Here is a 19,884-nt window from a genome sequence, read left to right on the forward strand (position 1 = left end):
TTCGTGTGAGAGCTTCTCTGTGTAGCGATTGTGTGGACAAGTATACCACCGAAGTGGGTCCAGACAGCAGAAGTCCCCCAGCTGACTTAACCGGCCTGTTGACTTCAGGCCCGGAGATTAGTTGAGAAGCGTACGCGCGCTCGCTATTCAGCTAGAAGACGGCAGGCGACGTCCGCGCAGAATAATAATGACCACGAACAGACGAAAAAGAAGAAAATCCTGAGGATTTACTGCGGGGCCGGTTAAATGGAGGGGAGAAGTGCTCAATGAGATTAGCCGTTCCATGGATTTCAATTCTCAGCGTGATGCTGCTGTGCGAGAGAGTGTGTGAATGTCGGACCAAATCCTTGTATATTTACTCTCTGCTCCCAGAGAAGAGGCTGGATGTGAGTCTGCATGCTGAAGAAATTAGATGAGAGATATTTCCCCCTTCTGGACAGGAATTGAACTGTATGCATCATTCTCCACAAGCAGCACGCTGCTCTTAACACCCCATTATCTTATACATATCCATATGTGTATATATATTAGTGGTGAGACTCTTATCGGCGATAAAGAAAAAATAGCGCCGATAATCTATTCTCAAAGTTGGGTTGGGAGCTGGCTCTATACTACGCAAGCTATGATGATTTTCACCTTGATATTCTAGCGCGGATGCATACCTACGAGCGCAGATGTTTACCTAGCCAAATTGCACTGTAGGGGGCGAGAACGAGACGTGCTAGCGTGGATGCAGCTACGAAGTCACCGAGTTTGTTTCAGGGAAAATTTATAAATGCCTTCGGCAGAATTCAAATGAGCCATTTTAATCTAGATTAATCTAGATTAATTCCAGGATTACAGTGAGATTAATCTAGATTAAAGAAATGAATCTATGCCCATCACTAATATATATATATATATATAATATATATATGTGTGTGTAATTAGATGGTGCATACAAAGCTTTGCTGAGACAGTTAGAAATCCCTGAAACAGCAACATTTGCAAACCCACACACACACACTGCCAGACACCGTCAGTCACAGCGTCTGAATGCCTTGGATTTGTAATTATAATGGGGAGTATTTCTGACGTAAGCGTTACTTACCGGGGTGCTCCCATCTGACAGGGTCGTCATGCTGATGGACATGCTCATCTTGTCAGAGGAGGAGAGCGATGGCGGGGAGGGGCTCCTCTTCTCCACTTCCTGTCTCTGGAGGAAATCGCGCCAGGCCCGCTGGATACTACATGTAGTGATGGAGAGACAACACGGAGCGGGAAGCGCGGATGATCGCTCAAGCTTCACAACGTGACGCGGTTCTGAGTAGTTACCATGTTAACGCCGATTGAGGTCAGTTATCTTTCGTCCATTCACGAGGGGTGTTTTCTTTCAAGTTCAGGGTAAGTCTTTAAGTTTGGGCATTACACATCCTCACTTACTTCGATTCCAAACAATTTCCACTGTAATAACGAATGGACCTGAGGTTCGTGACTTTTTTGACCCTTCAGAAAGATTTAAAAAAAACTGTAATGTTTTAGTTGAATCGAGTTGTGTGATTACTTCACAGAGTAATGTAATACCTAGAATCATCCACCAGTCAGATTGGCTTCATCACAGGTTTACTTCAAGTAAATAAACTACCCAGGATTTACTCCTTTTTAGCTGTTGAGAAGGGAAATACTCACATCAACACCTTGGTCTCAATGGGCGGGCTGTTGTCTAGGTCCATGGTCAGGTGATCACTGAGAAGGGGAAGGGTTGCAGGAAGCAGTCGGAGAACAAACACAAGTCCAATCTCAGTGTGGGTGTCAGTAATCAAACAGCAATGGCTGTTGGTCCCAACTGCAGGGAGATGGACCTTTACAGCGGCATTGGAGCAGGCTGCTCATTCTCTCCCTGGGTATTTATTCTGTGTTTGTGTGTGTGAACCCACCTCTGCAGCCCACTCTGGAGGCTCTTCCGCTGCTCCTGTTTGAGTCGGAGACAGAAGGAGGAGACAAAAAGGGGAGACAAAGAATGAAATGAGAACGCAGTTGGAATCTCAGATGTGTGGCTTTGATGAAGACACAGGGGGAATAGTTGGACACTATCCATAGTGAGAGTGTGCTTTCACAGATATGATTGGATGTTGTCATGGGTGGGATAATTGTGCTGAGCTCAGAGACCCCTGCAGCAAGTGGTTATGCAGGATTCTGGCTCGGTTGGATGCTTTCTTGTGAAGTTACTGCAGCAGTTTGCTGGTTCAGCATATTTCAGTAATTATTTGGCCCACCAGCACAGACGGGACAGGCAGAGACAAGAGCCCAGGAGCTCATCTACAAACGGCGGCACGGTCGCCGCACAGATGTGGCGGACGCGTCGGAGATCAGAGCGTTTTAAACTTTACACTTTCACTTAAATGACTTTTAGCTGCATTCCGCCTTGCTGGTCTGCCGCTCTCCATCCCTCGGCTCCATCCTCCAGCTCTAATAGTGCCGTGTAATGAGGACAGGCCTGCCTCTACATAATTGAGCAGACTAATTCAATTACAAGGGAGCAACAAAGTTTAAGTGGAGCAGTTCTTGCTGATGAGCCAAGAGGGTCACATCAGGGCACCGCAGCTACATCAAAGTGTGCGTACGTGTGCGAGTGTGTGTTAACAAACCTGTAAAATATCCTACTTATGTCGGATTTTCTTTTTTCATTGCACCATTACTGCATTATGAAGTGTGCATGACATTCTTTATTGCGTTTATTAGATGGCACTTGGCACTTGGGTTTATTACTTGGCGTTTTGATCTCAGGTGTTTCACATACATGATGTAGATATACAGTACATGTGTATATGCTTTTGGGGTCACAGACTTGTACTTTTCTGAAGTGTAGATGAGCACTTAATTGAATCTGTGTTTTAATGGATTTTTAGCTGAATACAAAGTTACTTTCAAAACAGAAAGAAAGAATATAACTAAAAGGTTTATCTTGTTTGGCTGTTTTTTTCCCCAAATTTCACTGTGACAGGCAGTGTTGTTTTTCTCATGGCTCTCCCTCCCAGAAGGAACAAGCAGCTCATTAGACAGAATCAAGGACTTTGACTAATGATCAATGACGGTATCAAGAAGCTGTTTTTCATCTTGTTCTGTTTGTCTTCTCTCTCTCTCTCTGATGAAAAGGGGATCCATGAAAAGCGTAACTATGGCTCCAGTGTGGATTCTGTAACCACCCTGAGAGTCGGCGTCACCTCTGGCTTTTTCCGCGTCCGCATTTAATGCAATCCTGAAAAAAAAGACTCTCCCTCTTACACAATCCATCCTTCTTGCAAATACACATCCAGTCATAACTGCCATTTGGGAATTTTGAGAGAAACAAGGGAGAGGGTGAAATTAAGAGCAAAGGTAAGCGAAATAAAGACAGACGAATTTACTTAAAAGATAAAGTAGGTATTGAGACTTGAGTAGTCAACGGCGATGGAGAGATGTGCGAGAATAAACGAGGAGGGATGTTTGTGTGTGTGAGATTGTTCCTGGCTAATGGACTGGAAGAATGAATGAGCCGATCATTTACTGATGGTCTGCCAGGAAAACTATTAGTCTACCTGAGAAACAAGCGCACCCAAATTTGTACAAAGAAATCTATTAGAATTACTGCAGAAGATCATGATATGAATTGAGGCTAAGCCTATTATACTATGATATTAAATCCTTGATAATGATCTATTGGCATTGTGTGTATGAATCCCATCTATTAGAAAAAACAAGATTAAATGGAAGAGAAGTTTTTAGTGTGAGCAACACTAAAAAGGGGACTGTCAAATGATTGATGAAAATGAAAAAGTGTCTTTTACCTCCTCGTCGATAACGAGTTTTTTAGTTATTATCTGCATTCAAGACTTATACGTAAACTTGAAGCACAGTGTGAGGATGGAATCTGATCTGGATCCATGTTTTCTTTACATTTGTACCACTAATCGATCATAGAGTATATGTGTGTGTGACATTTGTGTGTGGGTGCTAAACAGAAATTGTATCACTGACACCCGGAGCGCATTATTCACCACTCAAATAAAACCCTGACTTCAGCAGGACATTTACTACATTCCTAACTTAATACCCGCTATTGATTTCACAATCTGTAGCAATATAGATTAGGAAACGATTGTGTGAAAAACTGACGGCTGTATGCGACTCTCTACACCTCTCTCACTCCATCCCTGCCTCAGTGTAAACCACCTGCCCATCTTGTGTAGGGATGCCAAGAAAAAGTATCAGAACATAAAGTACAGGTTTGCATAATTTAGTGGCAGAGTTGTCATAAAATCTATAGTCATTTTGGGCTTTGGCAGTGCCAAGCAAGCTTGTATTGATTGGTGTGTGCGGGTGTGTAAATATGTGTGTTGGTGGATTGATGGTAGAGTCAGGCAGAGCAGAGATAGGGAGGCAGGGAGAGAGAGAGAGCGAGAGAGAGAGACCTTAGACCCAAAGTACAACAGAGGAAATAGAGGTACTGACTTCCAAATTCAAACCGCGACACCTCTTGTTCTTCTACCCAACTCATCCTTTCACCCCTTCTGTTTCTCCACCTCTTTCATCAACCCGTTTCCCTTCACTCCATTTGCTAAAACGGATGTGAAAGTAAGAAAGAGAGGCGTGAAGAAGCCGTGAGAAAGCACAGAATTAACAGAGATGACATAGGAAAAAAAGAAGAAGTGATGATTCAATTAGACTGTGACAAATGTTGCTGCCTCCTTCATGGAGAGCAGGGCAGGAATAAAGAGAGACGTTATGGAGCACCGTGGACTCGGGGTTGTTCGGGAGGTCTCAGGGGTTAGAAAGCCTGCAGGGTTCGGATGAGATACCAGCAGGGTCCTGGCTGCTGCCTTGGCCCCTGTCACGGCTCCAAATAGCAGGAATATATACGGGGCCCAACAGAGGTCCAGACTAAGCGCCTAATATCCTCGGATCCTGGAAAATCATTCATTTACCTGACATATTCTTCACACATCCAATAGAAATTGTTTTACTCTTTGGCACATACGGCCGTACACACGGCCATAAAAGGCTCAACGGGCTTGTTGATGTGTCAAGCAGGACAAATGGGTTGCGTCAAACTCAGTGGGATATTTACAACAGGCTGTCTTTGGGAAGGACAAAACCCTTTGAGAATGTCTTGACCACTCTCTGTACACAGAACCGGAGCTCTTGTCTTCCGTCCACACATAAAGGTCCCTGGAAGACAAAACCTGATGTATTTGCTCAGCATGCTGAACATGGACTGTAGCTCGAGCGCGATAAACTGCCGCCCTCTCTGCCCTTTATTTGCCTTTTACGCTGCGTCACTTCTGATATGAATTTTTTTATTTTTTATATTGTTTTTTAATACCACAGTTTTTCTTACAATTGGTGTCACTGCTGTCTTATTGTCTTGGTACTATAATTATTTAAAACCTGGGCGCACAACACATTTTCTGTAATGACTATGAAAATAATGACTAAAAATAATCTATTTTCATATTATATCTATTTTTTATAAGAGGTTTCTAGGTTTGTTTGTTTTTTCAAAAAAAATGTTTTAATCCGTGCAAATGAATAATTATGGTCACATTCTCTATATGCCGCCTGATGCTAAATTACATTTGGATCAGGATTCGTGTATGTGATATATGCATGTCCAGATCATTGATCGCGTCTCAGTCGATGTCACGCAACTCACTTTGAGCATTTGGCTCATGCAAAGAGAGCCTGGCTTCTCACCCGACAATCAACTTGTGAGACTCATGGAGCTCGTGAAAGCAGGTGAAAAGCTCCCAAAACACAATACGAAAGACAGTGTTATTGTATGAAGGGGAGACGACACAGGAGACGGGGGAGGGAGGGAGGGGCTCTGGGTTTGGGGACAAAGGACAGGGGAGAGATACAGACACGGCGCTTTGCCGAGGGACAGAAAGTGATTTGATTCGGAAAGGGAGTGAAGGAGGAAGAGATTACATGAGGAGGTTCTTCGTTGGCGGCGAGAAGAGAAGAATACGGAGGAAAAAGAACAAGCCCGAGGGCTCAGAAGAAATCACACTGGACCAACGGCGGCCAGCCGGCAGGCCGCAGATGAGAGAAACGACCTGCCTGGGAGACGACCTTCATCCCTCCTGGCGTAAATCTGTCCCTTGCACTGCGGACCGATCCAGACACACGTTCTAAAACTCACACATGTGATTTAAATAGCACTCCCGCTCCTCTAAATGCCCCCTTAACTCACCTCAGGGGACAGAGCGACAGGCAAAGAGAGCGGACAAATCTACACGTCTAAAGAGCCAATAAAACACACTCAGGATTTTTTTCCCCTCATCGATGGCACTATATACATTTTTAACTGAGCTTCTCTGGATGGTCTCTATCTTCTCCGTCTCTCCCAAACAACAAACATAATATATTCTCATGTTTGTTTTGCTGTGTCTTCTTCTCATCTCTTCTTGTTTGTCTCAGGTTCCTTCAACAGTCTCTCATTCCAAGTTGGTTTTCCTCTTGAATACTCGATGAGCTTCCCGATGTGAAGTGCTGGCAACAGATTCTCTTATCGTCTTCAACGCTGCAGAACATTGGCCAGCTGTGTTTGTTTTTGCCAAGTGAACTCAATTAACTCGGGTACACAATCTCCAGAAGGCGTGGACATTCATGGGGAATGCAAAAGCACACATATAGTATGCATTTTCTAACCTGCAATTAACCAGATAATCTTAGTTAATGGCATTATGGTTTGCCTAGAAACAACATACGACTACGTAAAAAGTCACACATCACACAATGAATTAAGGAAAAAGGAGATCAAAACCGTCAATACAGTGGGAATAAAATGTAATCTATCTTGACAGATGACAAACCAACATTGGTAAAATAATCTGCATTTTTGTTCAGTGCCTGGAACTAACAAGAATATAATAATAATAATAATAATAATAGTGCTCCTTACTTTTAACCTTTTATTTTTCATTTCATTTTTTTATCTTCTATTATTATTATTCTATATCCCCCCTAGCCCATATATTTTATACTGTAGAGTTAAATTGTAAATTGTTTCTGATACCTGAACATATCACCCAACACCAACAAACGGCAAGTCAATCAGTAAAATAAAGACAACATGGATGGGTGATTTCTGCGTAGCTTTGTTTAGAATATAACCAGGAACTCCTATTCCAATAGCAGTATAACCTTCAAAGCGCAAAGTTGTTCCAGTCACCTTTTGGCCCGAAAACTGACATGACCTGGCGGATGGTCACCTAACTGGTTTAAACACCATCGCACCATCTGCCGTATTACTTAGACTCCCTCTCTCTCACGCGCACACACAGACACACACACACACGCGCACACACACCAGCTATCTAGAGGGGCTGGGAGGAGGCTCACTCAAGCATCCCAGGGGTCCTTTGGCCCAGCCGGCCAGGCGGCGCCATCTCTGCCATCACAGCCACAGCCTCATCGCTCTCTTCTGCCACAGGGACACGGAACCTGGCAGTGCACCGGGTGTGTTGTGTGTCGGGTGTGGTTGTGTGTGTGCAAGTGTGTAAAGGCAACCCGAGGACAGGTGCAGGTTATCTGTAGCCATTCCTGACCAGACATTGTGTCTATTGGCACCTGCGTGTGTGTGTGTGTGTGTGCGTTGATCTCCCTTGGGGTTCTGTGTCCAGACACTGGCAATGTTGCCCCTCAGTGACCCTGCAATCAAAGCTGGCACTCTCTCTCTCTATTCCACACACACAGGGTTCGGCTAATGACTGACACTGTCAGAGACTGTATACTGAGATAGAGGAAATGGAGCAGGGCGAAACACATATATAAGCCAAAACAGATCCATGGAGAAAAGGCATCATTACACTGTACAATAGAAAATGAATAATTGACAAGCGAACGTGCGTTTCTGTGAGTTTCCTGTGCTCAACAATAAGATAATAGCTGAATGAATTCAGCTTAATGGACAAAGCGCCGCATGTGGGCAATGCCAGCCGTTGGAGACCAGAGGAGCTACCAGGGGTTAACACATATGCACGCGCTCATGCATATTTCAGAGGTCCCTGGTTGTCCAGGCAACAGAGTGAACCTCTGTATGGTGTCAGGCCAGAGCAGAAACTGGTCCACCATGGAAACATGTAACTGTGTGAACAAGTCTGTGTGTATGAATGTGTCATATGTAATTTATCTGTCAACCATTGCTCTTGACTTTATTTTTTTGATAAAGTACGACTATATAAAAGGAATCAATGTCGGTCTAGCGCGAGCAAAGCCGTAGGGCAACTAAGCACGAGACCTTTGTCACAGTGTGGTTCACGTCCTGTCTTATTTTGTAGTTTTCTGCCACTCGTGTCCCCGGGTAACTTCACTTCCTGCCTTGTCCTGTCATCCCCTGTGATTGTCTGATTGTTTCCACCTGTGTGCAATCACCTGCACCTCCCTAGTGTATTTAAGCCGCGTGTTACTTGTCGCGTCATTGTCTAATCGTCCTGGATGTCTCTAGTTCCTGGCTGCCTTTTTCCCCCCCGGTTCCTGTTTGTGTGTTTTAGCCTGTTGGCATTTTGCTTTGTTGCCTATTTTTTGGTTAAAAGTCTGCATCTTGAGTCCCGCCTTCCCCACACATCCCTGACATTTTTAACACAAGAACCATTAGCCAAAATGATTGTATCTATATAATACTGCAGCAGATTCATATTTAAAAGTTCTGTCCTTTGAAATATTGCGATTACAGTATAACTGAGAATGTCAGACCCAAACTTAAGGAGGGCGATCGGGAGACAACAATGTACCCCCATAAGAGGGTTTTGTTTGATTGTCCCTGTGAAAGCACGCACCCCCTTAGGTAATGCACATACATCCCTTTTTACCGCGGCATCTCCTCTTGAGTAGTTAGCATTCCCGGCTCCCCTGGTGGGCCATAATCAGAGCTGTCAAGCCGGCCGTTAACATGCCGAACAAACACACGGTAAAGCAGCTGCTTTTACAACCCCACTCCATACTACCTGTCGTCCACGGGCGGCCGAGCAGAACATCACCGTACAAACGACTGCACTGCTGGCCGGGGGCCAATATGCTCAGAGAGCTGAGGGTAAATGTATGCAACTATAAAGTCTCCTTTATTGGGCATTCTGGTCAAAAGAGGGGTATCGACATTCTCGCCTAATGGGATTGTAAAGGCAGCTGTGGAAAAAGCAAGAAAGCGTAGTAAAAGAAATGCAGACCAAGGAAAACGCATTCCCGGGGGGGGGCTTGTAGTGGAAGCGATATAATCTCATTTGACAGTCACCAAGTGTAAAGAAAACAGGGCCGTTAACCAGGAGACCAGAGAACGCGTCCCTTGCAAAACTAAAAAAGTGAAGTTGACATTTTGTGAGCTTTAAGTCGTTAGCCACATGACGCGTTTAGCACTTGCTTGTCACTCACTAGTCACCGTAAACTTTCATCGTGAAATTAAAATCAAAAAGTCAACCCCATTTTTTTCTTTAACTTAACTAGCTGGTTTTATTGCCTAAACCGGACTTGAGACACAATGCAAGTAAAGAGCATGTTGATACGACGTCAGTTACATATACGCTTCCCTTTGGGGATTAATAAAGTATCTATCTATCTATCTATCTACTATCTACCTACTATCTATCTACTCGACTGGAACTGAAGCGCATACGCAGGTCATAGTTTGAGGTCTAGGAGCACTGAGCTAACTAGGTTTTTGGACAAATTGGGGAGAATGATTTGCACTGATAAGAGAAAAGCTCACATACTGTAGGCTACTTTAAACGTCAGGTATAAGGTATAACTTTATGATTTTTCTGAATTTTATAGTCTGAATTTTAAGCCCAGGCCAAGATATCCAAGTGAGTCATTTTCCCAAATGTGACTCAGCTCAGTGCAAAAGGCACAAAACATTTTTTGTATTTGTTTTCACTGGCTGTGTTGTGCCCTGTGTGATCATTGAATAGATTCATAAATGTAAAATGTTTGTCGCGAGCCGACAAAGGCGCGATAAAGATCATCATAACCCGATGGCTGCATCTGTAAACACATGCTGCAACTTTATAACCACAAACAGTCGACCAATCAAACGGACACACGCGGCCTGTATCTTTTCACAAACACACACGCACACGATTTATAGCCTGGCTTCAGCTGTGAGTTCGAGCTGAGATTGTGCATTAGCAGTGGTCCGTCGCTGTTTAATGAAGTAGAAAGCGGGAAGAAAGTAAAAGCCTGCAGACCTGATTAACGAGTGAGTGAGAGGGAGGAGGAGGAAGGATGAGAAAGGGAGAGAGAAACAGGGATGACTGCTGAAGAAGAATGAGGGGGTTGAAAAAGAGTAATGTGTAATCAGAGGCAATGAAGTAAAGAGGGGAAGGGCACAGGACCTGCGAGGGGGAGGATGGGCTGGATTTTTAATTGATCTAAAGCTACGATGTGAAAAGCGCTAATCTAGCCTTAATTCCTTCCACCACTTTACTAAATTGTCCCTCACACCTTTTCTCAAAGCTAAGCGCCATCTCCTTCCCTGAAAGTCTTTTGAAGAAGAAGAATCTCTGTGTCTGCGGCAGCGGCTTAACACTGTACGAGCCTGGCTTACCTCTCCTCAGCGCAGCAGGAAATGATTAAAGTCACGCTCCAGCTAACTGCTGGTCGCCTCTCGGCCCTGTGGTGAGCCTCGAGTGGAACCATCCACCTGTGCTGGGGCCCCCAGCCACACACACGCCTACACACACACACCAGTGAAATCAGCCTGTGCAGGGCCATGCAGTGATGTTAGACTGTAGCTAAAGATAGGCTACGCTCTAAAAAGCAGGCAGCGGGAGCGGCGGGCGGCGTGGGTGCATATTAAACACCCAGCGCTATTCACAGGGAGAAACAAGGCCATAAAAGCAATTAATCCGGCCATAAACAAGTCATTCCACCTGTCCAACACACCCACAACACACACAGGCATGACATTAGGAGAAGGCGGGGGGAGGGCGGCCTCCCGTTCCTCCTGGCTCTCTTTCACATTATCTTTCTCCGGATCTTTATCCGAATACTTCAGAGAAACACAATCCAAAATTCACTTTTTTTATCTAAAAAAGTGGTGCTATCTAAATGCTGCAGTGCTAAAATGCAGAGATAAATCTGCACAGAATCCCTAAAGATTAGCACACCGAGGTTAGATGCAGCAGCCGAACCCGTCGGTGATGTCATCAAACCGAGTTTACATGTTTGCTTTGATTCTAGTCCTTGTAGACATATTTGCAATTCCATTTTGCAATATTAATATTAGTAGTAGTTTTAGTAGTAATAATAGCAGAAGTATTTCTCAAGAATAGAATTAAGGAATGCGGTTCATCACGTTGTATTGAAGATATGTAGTCCTTACATTTGACTAAGCATCGGGTGGTGAAAACAAAAACACCATCAATAGAAAATCTTTAGTGTAATTATGTGTTGAGTTAATACAACAACCTTCTCGTATAAGATTAAAAAATGTTTTTCAGCTCGTATGACAGATTTCCAACAATTCAATTTCAAAATTCCATTAAAATGCATTATGTGTTGACATCAGGGCGGCACGGTGGCGTGGTGGTTAGCACTGTCGCCTCACAGCAAGAAGGTCCTGGGTTCGACTCCGCCCAGTGGCCTTTCTGTGTGGAGTCTGCATGTTCTCCCCGTGTCTGCGTGGGTTCTCTCCGGGTTCTCAGGCTTCCTCCCACAGTCCAAAGACATGCTCTGGGGACCAGGTTAATTGGGGACTTTAAATTGTCCGTAGATGTGTGAATGTGAGTGTGAATGGTTGTGTGTCTCTGTGTTAGCCCTGTGATTGGCTGGCGACCAATCCAGGATGTACCCTGTCTATCGCCCGAAGTTGGCTGGGATGGACTCCAGCCCCCCCGCGACCCTGTGTGCAGGATAAGCGGTTTGACGATGGATGGATGGGTGTTGACATCTAAATGTAACTTCCAGGCATTTCATGAACAGGTCTACCTTTGGATCGCTGTCATCTTTTGTTCAGTGCAAATGTACGTCACCAAAACCAGGAGAAAAAAAACAATTACTCTTCTTTTGTTACTCCTAATCAGCTACTTACTTTGTTTCGTATTCCAGTCTTTCACAAAAAATCTGTATAACAATTATGTTTCAATAATCCCACAATATCTATCCTCACAGCCGATGATTATTACCCCGGCAGACAATAGAACTATCCGTCAGGGTATCTGAAACACAAACACATTTCCGGCTGCACAGTGTGAGCCCTAAGGAGCTTTATCAGCATTGATACCGCTGTGAAATTCGGTTTGGAAAAATCTCCCCTTTTCTCCTCCCTATTCATTCCGCAGCTGTAGGAACACAAAACATATCTGATAAAATATGGGGAAAGCAACCGGCCAGTCGTGTGCATTTATCGCCCGAGGCTGCGCAGATGATGAGAGATGATGAGCCGCATGCCTCCACCCTACCGAGTAATAATGAGAGTGCTGTGATTGCTTGAGCTAAGAATAGTAGGCTGCTAGTAGCGTTAACAGTGGGATTGTCTCTCCGCCATCCGACCCCTACGGCGACACTGCACTAGATCTATCGCTGCAGGAGAAGCTGGAACAATGGTGGAGAAGGCGTGCGAGAACTAAAGAGAACGCACCAAGAGACATGTTCACAACGCGCTTTAGCTGTTTTGTAGGCGCTCAGCAAAGGGGAGAAAGTCATGAAGGACATATGGAAAATAGAGAGGGGGACACAAAAAGACATTCGAGCAAAGGGACTCAAAGATGTAGAGAATATTTTTCCTGCAACACAGGTCGACCCTAGAGTTTAGAGAACACTATACTTTTCCCAATTATCTAGTCTTCTTACCTCAGCTTTCCCCTCAGATGAACCTTGTTCACGTTCTTTCTTCACCGTGTCCTCTTCCCATTATTGTAGAAAACTGTGAAATCTTTTTCTGTTTTTTCAACCCTGACTCTCTACAAGTCCTTCAAGCATCTGTCACGCAGTGTTATTCCACCCTTCAGGGTATACAGGCAACGCACATCTGAAAGATACACTATGATGTGACTGTACAAGGACACAAATGAGAAAAATCATTTTTCTGAGAACCATTTTCTTACTCTCAGCCTCAATGTGGGACTGAGGAATGTTAATGTTAACCACAAACACATATTTCCTCCCCAGCAAGGGTCCCCTACTTTTTTATTCTCCCGTCTCTTCTTCTAGCGAGTGGCCATCACCCACAGCCAATCCGGGGGAAAATGAACTCCATCTCTGAATATTCGCGCGGCGCTCGGGGGGAGACTGCTGTGCTCTCTCAGCCCCATTTCACCTGCCGCGTTTACGACTCCACGCTGAGCTATTGCAAGACTTGCCTGAGTTCTCCGGATCGCAGAGGGAGAATAAAGTTTAAATTAGTTCTGGGGATATGTGTGCGTGTCTGTGTGTGTGTGTGTGGTGTGGGTGCATTGACACAGTCACACAGGAGTACACACACACACACACACACACATTTACACACAGGTTCAATTAGTGTATTCGTTGGGGACTTGAGGAATAAGTCAAGTTTAGCGCACCTGTCTTTCCTGCAGGACGAGAATTAAAGCAGACTCTGGAAGCTCCGGGACGAGAGCATCAACTTTGGGTCATATACACACTTTGGAGACAAGCTGGAGTCTATTCTGCTTACATAATGACTCTTAGGGACGGATGCAATAGACAGATGCAATAAATAAATCAGTAGTTCCCCCCACCCTCAAGCAAACACGGCACATTAATATGTAATTCGAGTAAACCAGGTACAGTGGGGGAAAGAAAATCTCAATTAAAGATGTGTGTGCGAGTTGTATTCACCAAACCCCCACCTCCAGACTCTGAGTGACAGTTACATGGGTAACTGTCACTGGTAAACAACTAATGAATATTCACACTGTTATTCTCATTGCCGTGACCTCAACACAAACACACACACACATCCGCAAGCTTGCATTTCAACTCGCTTGAACCGACACATTTGGATACACAAACTAATAGACAGACGGGCACGAAGACAGAGGCAAGAATGTGCATTTCTGCTGCTCTCATCTGTGTGCGTTATTCTGCGAAGCTGCAGCAGGTGAGCTGACAAAAGTGAGAGAAATGCGGCCCTCCGGGGTCACCTTGACTTTGAACACACGCTCGCACACAACTCCAGTTACTACAGTAGTTGTCATAATTCCTCCTTCTGTGTTTGCCACTTGCACGCAGCTGCACACATGCCCATCATTCTATCCGTCGACTGCCGTTTGTGGACGTAAGAGGCTGAATCATCCTTTTATCCTTTCATGCGCATGTATGTATGTGTGCGTTTGTTATGTGTTTTAATGCAAGGTTGTGGAGATGCGGTGTAGGGGAGTGACTTCCTGCCACCACTGAATAAAACATCCCATTTAGAGCTGCCAGCCATACACCATAAATCCCCCTCCCACTACGAGAGAGACAGAGAGAGACAGAGAGAGACCGAGAGAGGTTTGAACTGTGTGAAAAGCATCTGATGCAGAAAAGAAGAAAAAAAAAGGAATAGTTTGCCTTATGAGAAATATGTTTCTTGACAACCAGCTAACGTCAAGCGAGAGACGGGGTCCCCCCTGGACCGCTCGCCAGCCAATCACAGGGCTGCCACACAGACAAACAACCATTCACACTCACATCCGCATATTTCATTTCATTATTTAAAGAAAGTTGCCATCTCTGCATGTCAGAGCTACATCAACACGGCAAATGTTCTGAGAGAGTTTTGTGACATAATCCCTCAAGAATAATGGGTAGTCGTTTTGTCTCATGTAGCATTCAAAGGAGATCTAATTTTTTTTGCAGGTCCTGGGAGGCAAATTACAGAGCCAAGCTAGCGGTTTTCCCTGTTTCCAGTCTTTCTCTTTAGTTGAGGAGGTAAACACAAGCGACAAACTATACTCATCCACAAACTACCATTTTAACATTAATACGGTCTTGAACACAACTTACCTCCTTCAAATATTGATTTTGGAGGGCTCTTATAAATGAAGCTGAATGTAAATAGAAGAATGTCGCAATAATTTCCAGGACAATACCTAATAGCATATATTAGTACAGTATTTCGACATGTGAAATTCATATCTATTGCAATCAATAATAGTACAACTCTTATCCACCCAAAACAATGAGCAAATATTAAGCAATAAAAAGGTAAATGTAAATACATGTCTATTTCTCACCCGAGTGTAATTAACATGTGCATTCATTTTATCGTTTGTGCACATGCCAACCTCGACAGGGGCTTTTGTTCATGTGAAGGTCAACTAAGATTTTGCTTCTGTAGTGAAGCTGTAGTGAACGTGACAGCAGAGCGAGGTGGGCCGGCAGGAGGCGGCAGTTAGAAAGGCTGAGCGCCGCCTTTCCCCCCTCAACATTGTTATTTCATTTTTTTTTAATAGGAAACAGGGGATAGGATAATTGCATCAGAGTACCGACCATTTCTGCATTAGCAGGCAAAAGTGGGTTTCCGCATAACCTGACCGTTACGGGAAGGTGTAACTCCAAATGGCTCTGGAACCACATCCTCTCTCCTCCTGGCTGAGGGGGGCCGGGGGAGGGGGAGGGGGGATGAGGGGGGGGTTGAGTCTGTCCTTCTGACCATCTGTTTATGTACCACTGAGCCAGAATCAGGTAGTTCTTGTGCACATAACACGTGCCTGAGTCTGCAGTGCTTTTCCAAAGCTACAGTTGTCCAACCTCTTTTAATAGCTTCCTGGTTATTTACAGCCAACACGCGCTGCAGCATTTAGCCGCTTGTATATCAGGCTGGATGCGTCAAGAATGGGCACACACACACACACACACACACACACACACACACACCCTAGCGCGCAATGAAGTAATGCTGTGGAATTGGATGCAAGCACATGACAATAAATCTCACTTCTTAATTCTCTCTGACAAAAATAGGTGAAACACTCTTTAAACATGATAGAAATACATTTTAAGATACCACTGTGGACAAATGAAAGGCCTAGAAGGACTATATGTAGACAGAGGATTGAGCAACAGATGAAGATGAACTTAAAGAACTTGAGCTTCATCAAGAACTTGATGAAATTTGCTCCCAACTCTCGAGTGTGCATTAAAAAAAATCAGATTATAACCCAGTACAAAAGCTTCATGGGTATATTCACACTTCATGTCTGCTGTATTTGACCCTCCGCCCATTCCACTGTGTGAATATTGAGGGTTTTTTTCTATTATAGATACACATTATGGCCATGTTGCAGGGGTAATGGACTTGGTAATTACTTAGCAACAGTGGCACCACCACCTGTCTACCAACATACCCGCTGGAGGTCAGTGTGTGTGTGTGTGTGTGTGTGTGTGTGCGCGTGTGTGTTAATGTGAACGAGTACATGTGTGGGAGGTGGGCACTTTATTCGCAGAACACAATGAATATATTACTGTCTCATTGTTTTTTTTCTTCCCTATTCCAGTCTCTTTAACTGCACACTGAGTTGAGCGCACCTGTTGTTACCTAGAACGAGTGAGCAGTCAAAAACGTGACTGTCTGCAATGGGCCAACATCTGCTGCGACTTTCTCCACAACCGCTCATCCAAATAACTTCCTACTCGACTTTGCCTGTGGTCGAGAAAATGACTGGTAATCATGTACCACAGCTCTCTGGTCTCTCTTGAACTGTAGCTATGGATGGAAAGCGAGCAGTACCCAGCATGCAATTTTTGCAATTGGGTGTGTACATAATGCATTTCTACTAAATGTATATATATATATATATATATATATATATATATTGTTGTGACACATGCCAAATACTGTGATCATTGTCTGCGTGGGCGTCAGCACTGTGAGAGCAGCTCACTTGTTTGTGTGTGTTTCTGTGCTTGAGTGGACCTGCTGGATCACGTGCTGCAGGATCACATAGAGATGATGTTTGCCTCCATCCCTCCCTCACTCGCTTCCTCTGTCACTAACCCTGTCCTGAGTTACATCGCACACACACACACACACACACACACACACACACACACACACACACACACACACACACAGACTCCTTCTATATCATACTAGGTGCTACCCCTCCCTGTTTAGTGCACAGTGTGTGTGTGTGTGTGTGTGTGTGTGTGTGTGTGTGTGTGTGTGTGTGTGTGTGTTTCTGCGGGTTGTTAGAAAAAGAGAGACCTTGAGTGCCTGCTTGCTTTTGAGAGTTCAAAGACGGACAGCTGGAGGATTGCTGTCTGCTGCGTGCACTCTGAGTGTGTATGGTTGTGTGTGTGTGTGTGTGTGTGTGTGCATTAGTATAATATACACTTGCCCACTAGCAAAGCAGTGGAAAAAAAAAGTGGGGACCCTCGTCCAGCAGCACAGACACTATATTTCTCCAGCAAATGAAAAAGGAGTGTGCCCGCCAGCGGTGTTTTACTGTAGAGAGACAGACACGAGGTTCAAATCACAAGCCGGACTAGATCACAGTCACTGTAAATAATAAATGCATTTTATATTCATGGCTCCCTGTGCATTTCATGAATACCTTGAGAGATGACGGGACTGTTCAAGGACTATAACTACCAGCTGTTGTTTAGCTAACAGCGGTGAAGAAAGGGAACAGGGAATAAAACGGCAACCATTAGAGCACCTGCTCCTTCCCTACAGCAGCGCTGCGGTAATGAGAAAATTGGGTTTGACAATGAACTGGCATATATTACAGACATTAGTATGGACAAGCTGAGTGGATGCACACATTTGATGATTAACTTGTTCAGTATACTATGTTGCAACTTTCGGCTGCAATTAATGATTTATTTATTTTTTATTTAATTTTTTTTACATTGCCTGATGATATTTTTTCTTGTAGCTTTAAAGCACACAGCCGCCCATTTCAGCTGGGCTGTTGAGTGCTCGCTGTGCCTTCTTTTATCTCTTATGTTGCAGCTTCTTAATAATAAATAAGAGTTTGTATTATATTTCAATTTTGATTATATACCAAGAATCTCAATAAGCAAAGCTTAACAATATTGCAGAATAAATATAATGAGGTACAAGTAGAACCGAATGATTTCACTATAATAGAAAGTTGAGTAAAAGTATCTTGTAACTTAAAATAATAAAATACTTTAGCCTAAATACACCTGTCACATTTCACCACTGCTGGAGCACAAAATGGCTTAAAAGAGCACAATGTCCTTCATAGACCTACCACCTTCATTTTGCTCCTAAACTGCACCAAATGGATGCATTTAACTTTGAAATGTAGAAACTTCTGGCCACTCACAGTTTTCCTCCTAATATTAAGCTTTACTGCCAGCACAATCTCAGCTTGAAACAAAAGGAGAGCGACAAAACAATGCGTGCATATCTCAGCGGGGACAATGGGGAGCGCAGGAAGTGAACAGTTATCCACCAGGTCAGTCCCTCCGTTTAACTCTCTATGGATGTCCTAACAATGTGCCTCCAATACAAAGTCTCCTTGTCTGGCCCCGGTCTCTTTTTCACCCTCATCCTCTTCCTCTCCTTACTGCTCCTTCACTTCCCTTCTCACATGCGGCGGCGCTGTCGGGTTTCTCCAGGCGTTTCGTTTTTCATTGTTTGGCATTTGGTGAGGTGACGCACGACACACCGAGGAGTCGGGCCAACCCGGAGGAATACGAATCAAAGAAGACCATGAGTCAGGGAGTGAGGTGATATGGAGGAAGACAGAGTCGGGGTGAGACAAATAAATGAGAAGTGGAAAAGAGAGAGAGATTGTCATCAAAAATAAAAAATAAATGAAATGGAGTTAACAGAGCAAAGAATGCTGAAAATATAAAAGTAAAGAAAGGGAGAGAAAACAATTACAGGGAAGAGTGGGTGCAGAGAGAATTATTTTTAAAAAGGTGACTGAAAGGGTGAGACGGGGCAGGAGGAGGGGGGAAGAAAGTGACAGAGAGGGGGAGAACAGGGCAGAGAGGAAAGGATACTGACACGAAGGAGGCGTCGACATGAAACAGGATTGTGTTTAGTCAAACTGAGAGAGCGGGGGAGACAGAGGAGGAGGAGTCGGGCGGAAAGAGATGGAAGAGTTTTGCTCCGAATGAATAATTCAATCAAAAAAAAAGAAGGAAATCAGCAGAATAAAGCTTTCCCTTTCTTCCCCCGCCTCTACATGCAGTCATACAGAACATGTAAGGACACACACGATGCACACAGCGTTCAAACTGCTGATGTTTTCTTTACTCCTTATCAGCAGAGAACTTCTTTCACTTCTTCCTTCTTTCTTCTTGTCTGTATTTGTTTGCAAAATGAATGTGAATGTCTCAATGGGGACGGGGTTTATCCCGGGTGCCACATGTGGCACTCCAGCAGGTCCTAACCTGACTTCCATTTAAATCTCTCGGTCGAACAGCCCCATGCTGATTCACACCAGTCGCCCTTTTCTCTCAGATCAGTAACTATAGCAACACCCCAATGGAGACCCAGACACCCTGACATCGAGGAGCAATATTCGAGATGAAGCGGTGAGGCTAAAAGCAAAGCTGAAGAAGTCCAAGACAAAAAAACACGTCAGTTCTCGTGTCTGTCAAGGTTTTTATTAAGCACACTCATTTTTAACCAATGGCAAAATTTTAAAAACGTAACACGAGTAAATATTGAGTTTGGGTTTTGTTTAAAAGCACCTGGCTGTGTGTTTACGTCCCTCTCTTTCTGCAGCCTCACCTTGCCTGGTTCTCTCCGGTGCGATGGTGCCCCAGTAACAGGTCAAGTTTCTCCCAACTACAAAAGCATTACTGCACATGCACCACAATTAAAGGCAGAGCCATCTGATGATTAAAGACACGGACACAGAAAGAAAGCCCATTCCGTCATAATTAGTCAGATACCTATAGGTTTTTGTGGAGGTCACGTGTGCGAGTAGAGAGTGAGGGGTCACTAATAACCCGAGCAGT

The 19,884-nt window shown here is 44.2% G+C and overlaps 1 protein-coding gene across 4 annotated transcripts in view; it reads right to left on the reverse strand.

The window, feature by feature from the left end:
• Window positions 1–19,884, reverse strand: part of schip1 (schwannomin interacting protein 1) — a 151,423-nt gene that overhangs the window by 100,241 nt on the left and 31,298 nt on the right. For all 4 annotated transcript variants that reach the window (XM_040164241.2, XM_040164327.2, XM_078098338.1 and 1 more), the window contains exons 6-8: window positions 1,917–1,951; window positions 1,669–1,725; window positions 1,091–1,226 (exon numbers count right to left, since the gene is read on the reverse strand). In XM_040164241.2, the coding sequence (XP_040020175.2) occupies window positions 1,091–1,226; window positions 1,669–1,725; window positions 1,917–1,951 (228 nt within the window). The remainder of the gene's footprint in view (window positions 1–1,090; window positions 1,227–1,668; window positions 1,726–1,916; window positions 1,952–19,884) is intronic.

Source organism: Gasterosteus aculeatus, chromosome 1, assembly GCF_964276395.1.
Source record: "Gasterosteus aculeatus chromosome 1, fGasAcu3.hap1.1, whole genome shotgun sequence".
Lineage (NCBI taxonomy): Eukaryota > Metazoa > Chordata > Actinopteri > Perciformes > Gasterosteidae > Gasterosteus > Gasterosteus aculeatus.